Here is a 12,575-nt window from a genome sequence, read left to right on the forward strand (position 1 = left end):
CCAACCCCCCGTACCCTGTCACATTTGGTCAATGTCCAAAATGCTAGTTTCCCAGAACTTTCTATCTTTAGCAGACATAAACGTTTTAAGACATCCCAGTTCTTACAGTACGTTGTCTGTCAAGCTGAACTGAAGCGTATCTGCGGGGGTTGTGTGTTTGTAGGCGACGGGTGCGGTGCTGACCCACCTGACGGATGAGAAGAGGAAGTACAGCCACGTGCTGTGGGTCAACCTGCAGGAGGAGCTGGTTCTGGAGGGGAACGGACAGGTCTTCACTCCCAGAGAGCCTTCCTGTCTGGAGCAACACATCCCTGTCCCCGCCACAGACCCCACACACATAGAGGTACTAGATACACCATATATACAAAAGCATGTGGACACCCCTTCAAATTAGTGGATTCGGCTATTTCAGCCACACCCGTTGCTGACAGGTGTATAAAATCGAGCACACCGCCATGCAATCTCCATAGACAAACACTGGCTGTAAAATGGCCTTACTGAAGAGCTCAGTGCCTTTCAACGTGGCACCGTCATAGGATGCCACCTTTCCAACAATTCAGTTTGTCAAATTTCTGCCCTGCTAGAGCTGCCCCGGTCAACTGTAAGTGCTGTTATTGTGAAATGGAAACGTCTAGGAGCAACAATGGCTCAGCCGCGAAGTGGTAGGCCAACTGACCCTAAACTTAACCTCCAGCACATAGACGTACTAACTGACCCTAACCTTAACCTCCAGCACATAGAGGTACTAACTGGCCCTAACCTCCAGCACATAGAGGTACTAACTGACCCTAACCCCCAGCACATAAAGGTACTAACTGACCTTAACCTTAACCCTAACCTTAACCACTAGCACATAGAGGTATTAACTGACCTTAACCTTAACCCTAACCTTAACCCCCAGCACATAGAGGTATTAACTGACCCTAACCTTAACCCTAACCTTAACCCCCAGCACATAGAGGTATTAACTGACCCTAACCTTAAACCTAACCTTAACCCCCAGCACATAGAGGTATTAACTTAACCTAACCTTAACCCCCAGCACATAGAGGTATTAACTGACCTTAACCTTAACCCCCAGCACATAGAGGTATTAACTTAACCTTAACCCCCAGCACATAGAGGTATTAACTGAACCTAACCTTAACCCCCAGCACATAGAGGTATTAACTGAATCTAACCTTAACCCCCAGCACATAGAGGTATTAACTGAACCTTAACCCCCAGCACATAGAGGTCCAGTGTTTCATGTTACCCTGCTGATTTGGTGTGATACAGAAGTTCCAGGTTATCTCTCCCTACTAGCGATCAGCCTCGCTGTGACTCACTGGCTTGACTGTCCCCGTCAAAATCAAATCAAATGTTCCCTGTAGGGAACATAATACTGTTTGTATGATGCTGCAAATAAATGTTCTTTACACAGACCATAAAGTCAGTAAAGGAAAGTGAGGGTCTCCCGAGTGGCCCAGCGGTCTAAGGCACTGCAGTGCTTAGAGGCGTCACTACAGACCCGGGCTGTGTCGCAGCTGGCCGCGACCGGGAGACCCATGAGGCGACGCACAATTTGGCCCAGCGTCGTCCGGGTTAGGGGAGGGTTTCGCCGGGCCGGGATGTCCTTGTCCCATCGCACTCTAGCGACCTCTTGTGGCGGGCCGGGCGCATGCACGCTGACTTCGGTCGCCAGTTGTACGGTGTTTCCTCCGACACATTGGTCCGGGTTAAGTGAGCAGTGTGTCAAGAAGCAGTGCGGCTTGGCAGGGTCGTGTTTCAGAGGACGCATGGCTCTCGACCTTCGCCTCTCCCGAGTCCGTACGGGAGTTGCAGCGATGGGACAAGACTGTAACTACCAAATTGGGTATCACGAAATTGGGGAGGAAAAAGGGGTAGTCTGACTGTCTCTCCCCTCCTCTCTACCCCAGAAACTAGAGACAGCCCTGGGAGAGGAGGTTCAGAGAGCCCAGAAGTGGCTGGAGGTGTCTCTGGAGCAGGAGAAACAGATGAAGATGTTTAAAACCTGTCTGACGGTCCAGGAGGTCTTCAACCAGTACAAGAGAACACACCAGGGACTGCTGTATAAACGCATCCCTCTGTCAGACTGCTGCGCCCCCAAGGAGGAGGTACAGACGGACGCCACGCAGCCACACACACAAATATATATATACACACACACACACGCACACACATTAACACACACACATACACACGCACATACACGCACACACACGCACACATACACACACATACACACACACACACACACAAAGGTAATGGGTTTTGTGGAGGCACTGCAGTGGCAGGTTTTCATTTGGCGATGATATGAGGGGTGAAAATGGAAAGCTTTGTACTCCCTCTAGTGGTGTTGAATGTTATTACACATGTTGTATCAATAATATAACTGAATATAGCCATCTGGTGTGTGTGTGCATGTGTGTGTGTGTGTGTGTGTGTCTGTGTGTGTGCATGTGTTTTACCCCCAGGACTTTGACCAGCTCATGGAGGCCATGAAGAGTACCTTGGCAGAGGACTCTCACTCAGCCTTCGTGTTTAACTGCTCCAACGGCAAGGGAAGAACTACCACAGCCATGGTCATAGCTGCCCTCACTCTCTGGCACTTCAATGTAAGACCACTCCCCTCACTCTCTGGCACTTCAATGTAAGAGTCTATTCTGGAATACCAACGTATAATCCAGGAATAGTCACCTTTCAAGTTAATTTGCCTTCTAATAAACACATTGGAGAGGTTACCAGATCTGTAAGACCAGTATTAAACCAGCAATGTTCATCCGTTGTTGGTTTGTTTCTGCCTCAGGGGTTTCCTGAGTTCGGTGATGATGAGCTTGTCAGTGTTCCTGATGCCAAGTACACAAAGGGAGAATTCAAGGTGAGTAACAACATAGAGACTTTTACCAAAAGAGGGTTTGAGTGGAACATGACCGTTTTAGATTCACCACATTACCAGAGACTATAGTGTTAGAGCTCTAGTGTCCTAGCAACCACCTAACAGACATGATTCTCCTCTGGTCTGGAATAGTCTGGCTGAATGGGGCCTGTAGAGAGGGGCTCTCCCTCTGCCTCCCCAATGGCTCCACAATCCCTATTTAGTGGACTACTTTTGATCTGGGCCCCCCTTAGGGCTCTGCTCAAAAGTAGTGCACTGTACAGGGTATGTGAGGCCATTTGGGACTCACCCTTCCTCTCAGTAGCTGTGGTCTGATAATGAGCCAGTGGTCAGTTCGGGTTCAGAAAACGTTCATGTCCTCAATGAGCCAGTGGTCAGTTCAGGTTCAGAAAACGTTCATGTCCTCAATGAGCCAGTGGTCAGTTCAGGTTCAGAAAACGTTCATGTCCTCAATGAGCCAGTGGTCAGTTCAGGTTCAGAAAACGTTCATGTCCTCAATGAGCCAGTGGTCAGTTCGGGTTCAGAAAACGTTCATGTCCTCAATGAGCCAGTGGTCAGTTCGGGTTCAGAAAACGTTCATGTCCTCAATGAGCCAGTGGTCAGTTCGGGTTCAGATAACGTTCATGTCCTCAATGAGCCAGTGGTCAGTTCAGGTTCAGAAAACGTTCATGTCCTCAATGAGCCAGTGGTCAGTTCAGGTTCAGAAAACGTTCATGTCCTCAATGAGCCAGTGGTCAGTTCAGGTTCAGAAAACGTTCATGTCCTCAATGAGCCAGTTCATATTGCAGCAAACACAATACGTCCAGATGAAATCACAGATTTAAAAGCAACAACAATTGATAGCAAATTATATTTACAAGCAAAGTAGGCTGAATAAGTGCAATTTGATAGAAATGTCATAATTGGGCCAAATGTACTGTACATGTCAGTGATTCCCGGGCCACCCATACATAACATGTAAACATGACTGACTGAGTCGCTTTGGATAAAAGCACCTGCTAATTCACCCACAGTTAGTCAACAGTGGAGTGTCTGGGTTACAGAGTACAGTACTGACCCAGGCTGGTTACTAGGGAAACTCTGGCTGGCTGACTGACGCATAGGACCTGCAGGCCTGTCCTGTCCGCTGGCAGTCTGGCTGCAACACAGGCTCTGGCCAATTCTCTTGTCTGTGGATATGGGCCAACTCTGGGTCAACACAATATTACGTAAATGTCAACACAATATTGTGTAAATGTCAACACAATATTATGTAAATGAAACCTGGGGTCCATTATAACTCAGTGGCCTGTAAAAATGGGACCTGATGCATCTCTGCTTGGCGCTCCACATTAAGGAGATAGATTGGGGGGTAAGGCCCTGCGATAGACTAGTGTCCTGTCCAGGGGGTGTCCTGGTACATCAAGCTGCCTCCCGCTACAGAAACAGGAGATAGACTAGTGTCCTGTCCAGGGGGTGTCCTGTACATCAAGCTGCCTCACTACAGAAACAGGAGATATACTAGTGTCCTGTCCAGGGGGTGTCCTGGTACATCAAGCTGTCTCACTACAGAAACAGGAGATAGACTAGTGTCCTGTCCAGGGGGTGTCCTGGTACATCAAGCTGTCTCACTACAGAAACAGGAGATAGACTAGTGTCCTGTCCAGGGGGTGGACTGGTACATCAAGCTGTCTCACACTACAGAAACAGCGTTCTGAGACGTTCTGGCTCGCACAAGCCAAGGCCAGGACTACTTACTTTTTACTACCTAGGGTCCATGGTAACACATCACCATCTCTCTTCACTACCTGGGGTCCATGGTAACACATCACCATCTCTCTTCACTACCTGGGGTCCATGGTAACACGTCACCACCATCTCTCTTCACTACCTGGGGTCCATGGTAACACATCACCATCTCTCTTCACTACCTGGGGTCCATGGTAACACATCACCATCTCTCTTCACTACCTGGGGTCCATGGTAACACGTCACCACCATCTCTCTTCACTACCTGGGGTCCATGGTAACACATCACCATCTCTCTTCACTACCTGGGGTCCATGGTAACACATAACCACCATCGCTCTTCACTACCTGGGGTCCATGGTAACACATCACCACCATCTCTCTTCACTACCTGGGGTCCATGGTAACACGTCACCACCATCTCTCTTCACTACCTGGGGTCCATGGTAACACATCACCACCATCTCTCTTCACTACCTGGGGTCCATGGTAACACGTCACCACCATCTCTCTTCACTACCTGGGGTCCATGGTAACACATCACCACCATCTCTCTTCACTACCTGGGGTCCATGGTAACACATCACCACCATCTCTCTTCACTACCTGGGGTCCATGGTAACACGTCACCACCATCTCTCTTCACTACCTGGGGTCCATGGTAACACATCACCACCATCTCTCTTCACTACCTGGGGTCCATGGTAACACGTCACCACCATCTCTCTTCACTACCTGGGGTCCATGGTAACACATCACCATCTCTCTTCACTACCTGGGGTCCATGGTAACACGTCACCACCATCTCTCTTCACTACCTGGGGTCCATGGTAACACATCACCACCATCTCTCTTCACTACCTGGGGTCCATGGTAACACATCACCACCATCTCTCTTCACTACCTGGGGTCCATGGTAACACATCACCACCATCTCTCTTCACTACCTGGGGTCCATGGTAACACGTCACCACCATCTCTCTTCACTACCTGGGGTCCATGGTAACACATCACCACCATCTCTCTTCACTACCTGGGGTCCATGGTAACACGTCACCACCATCTCTCTTCACTACCTGGGGTCCATGGTAACACATCACCATCTCTCTTCACTACCTGGGGTCCATGGTAACACATCACCATCTCTCTTCACTACCTGGGGTCCATGGTAACACGTCACCACCATCTCTCTTCACTACCTGGGGTCCATGGTAACACATCACCACCATCTCTCTTCACTACCTGGGGTCCATGGTAACACATCACCATCTCTCTTCACTACCTGGGGTCCATGGTAACACATCACCACCATCTCTCTTCACTACCTGGGGTCCATGGTAACACATCACCACCATCTCTCTTCACTACCTGGGGTCCATGGTAACACATCACCATCTCTCTTCACTACCTGGGGTCCATGGTAACACATCACCACCATCTCTCTTCACTACCTGGGGTCCATGGTAACACATCACCATCTCTCTTCACTACCTGGGGTCCATGGTAACACATCACCACCATCTCTCTTCACTACCTGGGGTCCATGGTAACACATCACCATCTCTCTTCACTACCTGGGGTCCATGGTAACACATCACCATCTCTCTTCACTACCTGGGGTCCATGGTAACACATCACCATCTCTCTTCACTACCTGGGGTCCATGGTAACACGTCACCACCATCTCTCTTCACTACCTGGGGTCCATGGTAACACGTCACCACCATCTCTCTTCACTACCTGGGGTCCATGGTAACACATCACCACCATCTCTCTTCACTACCTGGGGTCCATGGTAACACGTCACCACCATCTCTCTTCACTACCTGGGGTCCATGGTAACACATCACCATCTCTCTTCACTACCTGGGGTCCATGGTAACACGTCACTACCATCTCTCTTCACTACCTGGGGTCCATGGTAACACATCACCATCTCTCTTCACTACCTGGGGTCCATGGTAACACATCACCACCATCTCTCTTCACTACCTGGGGTCCATGGTAACACGTCACCACCATCTCTCTTCACTACCTGGGGTCCATGGTAACACATCACCACCATCTCTCTTCACTACCTGGGGTCCATGGTAACACGTCACCACCATCTCTCTTCACTACCTGGGGTCCATGGTAACACATCACCATCTCTCTTCACTACCTGGGGTCCATGGTAACACGTCACCACCATCTCTCTTCACTACCTGGGGTCCATGGTAACACATCACCATCTCTCTTCCAGTTTTTAAGCGAAATTTGTTTTTAAATTATTAGAGTAGAGCGTCAATAAATCTTTACTCCTGTGTAATATGAAGGTTAATCCAGAATATATATGAACTGGCTCATTGAGGACATGAACGTTTTCTGAACCTGGGGTCCATGGTAACACGTCACCACCTCTCTTCACTACCTGGGGTCCATGGTAACACATCACCATCTCTCTTCACTACCTGGGGTCCATGGTAACACATCACCATCTCTCTTCACTACCTGGGGTCCATGGTAACACGTCACCACCATCTCTCTTCACTACCTGGGGTCCATGGTAACACGTCACCACCATCTCTCTTCACTACCTGGGGTCCATGGTAACACATCACCACCATCTCTCTTCACTACCTGGGGTCCATGGTAACACGTCACCACCATCTCTCTTCACTACCTGGGGTCCATGGTAACACATCACCATCTCTCTTCACTACCTGGGGTCCATGGTAACACGTCACCACCATCTCTCTTCACTACCTGGGGTCCATGGTAACACATCACCATCTCTCTTCACTACCTGGGGTCCATGGTAACACATCACCACCATCTCTCTTCACTACCTGGGGTCCATGGTAACACGTCACCACCATCTCTCTTCACTACCTGGGGTCCATGGTAACACATCACCACCATCTCTCTTCACTACCTGGGGTCCATGGTAACACGTCACCACCATCTCTCTTCACTACCTGGGGTCCATGGTAACACATCACCATCTCTCTTCACTACCTGGGGTCCATGGTAACACGTCACCACCATCTCTCTTCACTACCTGGGGTCCATGGTAACACATCACCATCTCTCTTCCAGTTTTTAAGCGAAATTTGTTTTTTAATTATTAGAGTAGAGCGTCAATAAATCTTTACTCCTGTGTAATATGAAGGTTAATCCAGAATATATATGAACTGGCTCATTGAGGACATTAACGTTTTCTGAACCTGGGGTCCATGGTAACACGTCACCACCTCTCTTCACTACCTGGGGTCCATGGTAACACATCACCATCTCTCTTCACTACCTGGGGTCCATGGTAACACATCACCATCTCTCTTCACTACCTGGGGTCCATGGTAACACATCACCACCATCTCTCTTCACTACCTGGGGTCCATGGTAACACGTCACCACCATCTCTCTTCACTACCTGGGGTCCATGGTAACACATCACCATCTCTCTTCACTACCTGGGGTCCATGGTAACACATCACCACCATCTCTCTTCACTACCTGGGGTCCATGGTAACACATCACCATCTCTCTTCACTACCTGGGGTCCATGGTAACACGTCACCACCATCTCTCTTCACTACCTGGGGTCCATGGTAACACATCACCACCATCTCTCTTCACTACCTGGGGTCCATGGTAACACGTCACCACCATCTCTCTTCACTACCTGGGGTCCATGGTAACACATCACCATCTCTCTTCACTACCTGGGGTCCATGGTAACACATCACCATCTCTCTTCACTACCTGGGGTCCATGGTAACACGTCACCACCATCTCTCTTCACTACCTGGGGTCCATGGTAACACATCACCACCATCTCTCTTCACTACCTGGGGTCCATGGTAACACATCACCATCTCTCTTCACTACCTGGGGTCCATGGTAACACATCACCACCATCTCTCTTCACTACCTGGGGTCCATGGTAACACATCACCACCATCTCTCTTCACTACCTGGGGTCCATGGTAACACATCACCATCTCTCTTCACTACCTGGGGTCCATGGTAACACATCACCACCATCTCTCTTCACTACCTGGGGTCCATGGTAACACATCACCATCTCTCTTCACTACCTGGGGTCCATGGTAACACATCACCACCATCTCTCTTCACTACCTGGGGTCCATGGTAACACATCACCATCTCTCTTCACTACCTGGGGTCCATGGTAACACATCACCATCTCTCTTCACTACCTGGGGTCCATGGTAACACATCACCATCTCTCTTCACTACCTGGGGTCCATGGTAACACGTCACCACCATCTCTCTTCACTACCTGGGGTCCATGGTAACACGTCACCACCATCTCTCTTCACTACCTGGGGTCCATGGTAACACATCACCACCATCTCTCTTCACTACCTGGGGTCCATGGTAACACGTCACCACCATCTCTCTTCACTACCTGGGGTCCATGGTAACACATCACCATCTCTCTTCACTACCTGGGGTCCATGGTAACACGTCACCACCATCTCTCTTCACTACCTGGGGTCCATGGTAACACATCACCATCTCTCTTCACTACCTGGGGTCCATGGTAACACATCACCACCATCTCTCTTCACTACCTGGGGTCCATGGTAACACGTCACCACCATCTCTCTTCACTACCTGGGGTCCATGGTAACACATCACCACCATCTCTCTTCACTACCTGGGGTCCATGGTAACACGTCACCACCATCTCTCTTCACTACCTGGGGTCCATGGTAACACATCACCATCTCTCTTCACTACCTGGGGTCCATGGTAACACGTCACCACCATCTCTCTTCACTACCTGGGGTCCATGGTAACACATCACCATCTCTCTTCACTACCTGGGGTCCATGGTAACACATCACCACCATCTCTCTTCACTACCTGGGGTCCATGGTAACACATCACCACCATCTCTCTTCACTACCTGGGGTCCATGGTAACACGTCACCACCATCTCTCTTCACTACCTGGGGTCCATGGTAACACATCACCACCATCTCTCTTCACTACCTGGGGTCCATGGTAACACGTCACCACCATCTCTCTTCACTACCTGGGGTCCATGGTAACACATCACCACCATCGCTCTTCACTCGGTCATGATGAAAAGCCTGTTTAGCCTGTTTCCAGTTTTTAAGCGAAATTTGTTTTTAAATTATTAGAGTAGAGCGTCAATAAATCTTTACTCCTGTGTAATATGAAGGTTAATCCAGAATATAAGAGATTGTAAAACATGTATCGGATTTGACAGTGAGTGTGTGTGTGTGTATTCTGTCCTGTCTGACAGTGAGTGTGTGTGTGTTCTGTCCTGTCTAACAGTGAGTGTGTGTGTGTGTTCTGTCCTGTCTGACAGTGAGTGTGTGTGTTCTGTCCTGTCTGACAGTGAGTGTGTGTGTGTTCTGTCCTGTCTGACAGTGAGTGTGTGTGTTCTGTCCTGTCTGACAGTGAGTGTGTGTGTTCTGTCCTGTCTGACAGTCAGTGTGTGTGTTCTGTCCTGTCTGACAGTGAGTGTGTGTGTTCTGTCCTGTCTGACAGTGAGTGTGTGTGTTCTGTCCTGTCTGACAGTGTGTGTGTGTGTTCTGTCCTGTCTGACAGTGAGTGTGTGTGTTCTGTCCTGTCTGTCTGTCCCCAGGTGGTGATGCAGCTAGTTAGACTGCTGCCGGACGGTCACCGAATGAAGAGGGAAGTAGACATGGCTTTGGACTCTGTCAGCGAGACCATGACCCCCATGCATTACCACCTCAGAGAGATAATCATCTGTACCTATAGACAGGTAGGACCAGCCCCCTTTACACTCCTATAGACAGGTAGGACCATGTACCACCATACACCCCATAGACAGCCAGCCATACTAGACCATGTACCACCATACACCCCATAGACAGCCAGCCATACTAGACCATGTACCCCCATACACCCCTATAGACTGCCACCTAAGAGATTATCATCTGCGCCTACAGACAGGTCCACTAGGGGGCGACACCTGCCTTTACATTACACTACCTATCATTAACACAAATAATGTCAACTCATTAAAACACTGTTTTGAAGGCTGTTTTGATTACACTGAGATAAGGAAATGGTTGCATTGGTCATCATGTGTCACAGGTGCATTTTTTGTCTGAAAGGCATGACCTTGAACTGGTACAACCCAATGGGAGAGGCAAGCCTCCTGTAGCTCAGTTGGTAGAGCATGGCACTTGCAACGCCAGGATTGTGGGTTCGATTCCCACGGGGGGCCAGTATAAAAAAATGTATGCACTCACTAACTGTAAGTCGCTCTGGATAAGCTCGTCTGCTAAATGACCAAAATGTAAATGTAAAATGTAAGATTATTTAGCAACAGTTCTACTACTGGCCCATTGATGGGGGTAATGCTCTTGTTTTTATTTAGCTGCAGTTCCACTCCTTGCCCATAGATGGGGGTAAAGCGCTTGTTTTTATTTAGCTGCAGTTCCACTCCTTGCCCATAGATGGGGGTAATGCTCTTGTTTTTATTAAGCTGCAGTTCCACTCCTTGCCCATAGATGGGGGTAAAGCTCTTGTTTTTATTTAGCTGCAGTTCCACTCCTTGCCCATTGATGGGGGTAATGCTCTTGTTTTTAGGTGACTAGTTATGTCTTGGACCCAAGGGACTCAGTAACATTTACAAGTACTATGTTTATTTTAGTTGTTGTTGTTTATGTTAATTATTTGACCTTAGGGTGCAGTACTGGTTAGAAATGAACAATATGTTGTTGCTTATGGTAATGCTCTCAGATACTTTTTAGATTGACTAGTTGCTTTAAACTCTTTTCATTGAGGAAGCATCTCGTGTAGGGTAGGGTAGTGGAGGGTAGGGTAGGGTAGTGGAGGGTAGGGTAGTGGAGGGTAGGGTAGGGTAGTGGAGGGGAGGGTAGGGGAGGTTAGGGGAGGGTAGTGGAGGGTAGGGTAGTGGAGGGTAGGATAGGGTAGGATAGTGGAGGGTAGGGTAGTGGAGGGTAGGGTAGTGGAGGGTAGGGTAGTGGAGGGTAGGGTAGTGGAGGGTAGGGTAGGGTAGGGTAGTGGAGGGTAGGGTAGTGGAGGGTAGGGTAGTGGAGGGTAGAGGAGGGTAGGGTAGTGTAGGGTAGTGGAGGGTAGGGTAGTGGAGGGTAGGGTAGTGGTGGGTAGGGTAGTGGAGGGTAGTGGAGGGTAGGGTAGTGGAGGGTAGGGTAGTGGAGGGTAGGGTAGGGTAGGGTAGTGGAGGGTAGGGTAGTGGAGGGTAGGGTAGGGTAGGGTAGTGGAGGGTAGGGTAGTGGAGGGTAGGGTAGTGGAGGGTAGGGTAGTGTAGGGTAGGGTAGTGGAGGGTAGGGTAGTGGAGGGTAGTGGAGGGTAGGGTAGTGGAGGGTAGGGTAGTGGAGGGTAGGGTAGTGTAGTGGAGGGTAGTGGAGGGTAGGGTAGTGGAGGGTAGGGTAGGGTAGTGGAGGGTAGGGTAGTGGAGGGTAGGGTAGTGGAGGGTAGGGTAGTGTAGGGTAGGGTAGTGGAGGGTAGGGTAGGGTAGTGGAGGGTAGGGTAGTGGAGGGTAGGGTAGTGGAGGGTAGGGTAGGGTAGTGGAGGGTAGGGTAGTGGATGGTAGTGTAGTGGAGGGTAGGGTAGGGTAGGGTAGGGTAGTGGAGGGTAGTGTAGTGGAGGGTAGGGTAGTGGAGGGTAGGGTAGGGTAGTGGAGGGTAGTGTAGTGGAGGGTGGTGTAGTGGAGGGTAGGGTAGTGGAGGGTAGGGTAGGGTAGGGTAGTGGAGGGTAGTGTAGTGGAGGGTAGGGTAGTGGAGGGTAGGGTAGTGGAGGGTAGTGTAGTGGAGGGTAGGGTAGTGGAGGGTAGTGTAGTGGAGGGTGGTGTAGTGGAGGGTAGGGTAGTGGAGGGTAGGGTAGTGGAGGGTAGTGTAGTGGAGGGTAGGGTAGTGGAGGGTAGTGTAGTGGAGGGTGGTGTAGTGGAGGGTAG

General features: G+C 49.7%; 1 protein-coding gene across 1 annotated transcript in view; it reads left to right on the forward strand.

The window, feature by feature from the left end:
- The window catches only part of LOC311124913 (paladin-like), a gene marked incomplete at both ends in the record, with an annotated part of 14,901 nt that extends 4,507 nt beyond the window's left edge, over positions 1 to 10,394 (forward strand). The window contains 5 exons of the mRNA XM_084199009.1: positions 164 to 343; positions 1,920 to 2,117; positions 2,478 to 2,618; positions 2,810 to 2,881; positions 10,254 to 10,394. Of these exons, the coding sequence (XP_084055135.1) occupies positions 164 to 343; positions 1,920 to 2,117; positions 2,478 to 2,618; positions 2,810 to 2,881; positions 10,254 to 10,394 (732 nt within the window). The remainder of the gene's footprint in view (positions 1 to 163; positions 344 to 1,919; positions 2,118 to 2,477; positions 2,619 to 2,809; positions 2,882 to 10,253) is intronic.
- Positions 10,395 to 12,575: the final 2,181 nt, after the last annotated feature.

The sequence above is a fragment of the Coregonus lavaretus genome (assembly GCF_964263955.1).
Source record: "Coregonus lavaretus genome assembly, contig: HAP1_SCAFFOLD_7494, whole genome shotgun sequence".
In the NCBI taxonomy this organism is placed as follows: domain Eukaryota; kingdom Metazoa; phylum Chordata; class Actinopteri; order Salmoniformes; family Salmonidae; genus Coregonus; species Coregonus lavaretus.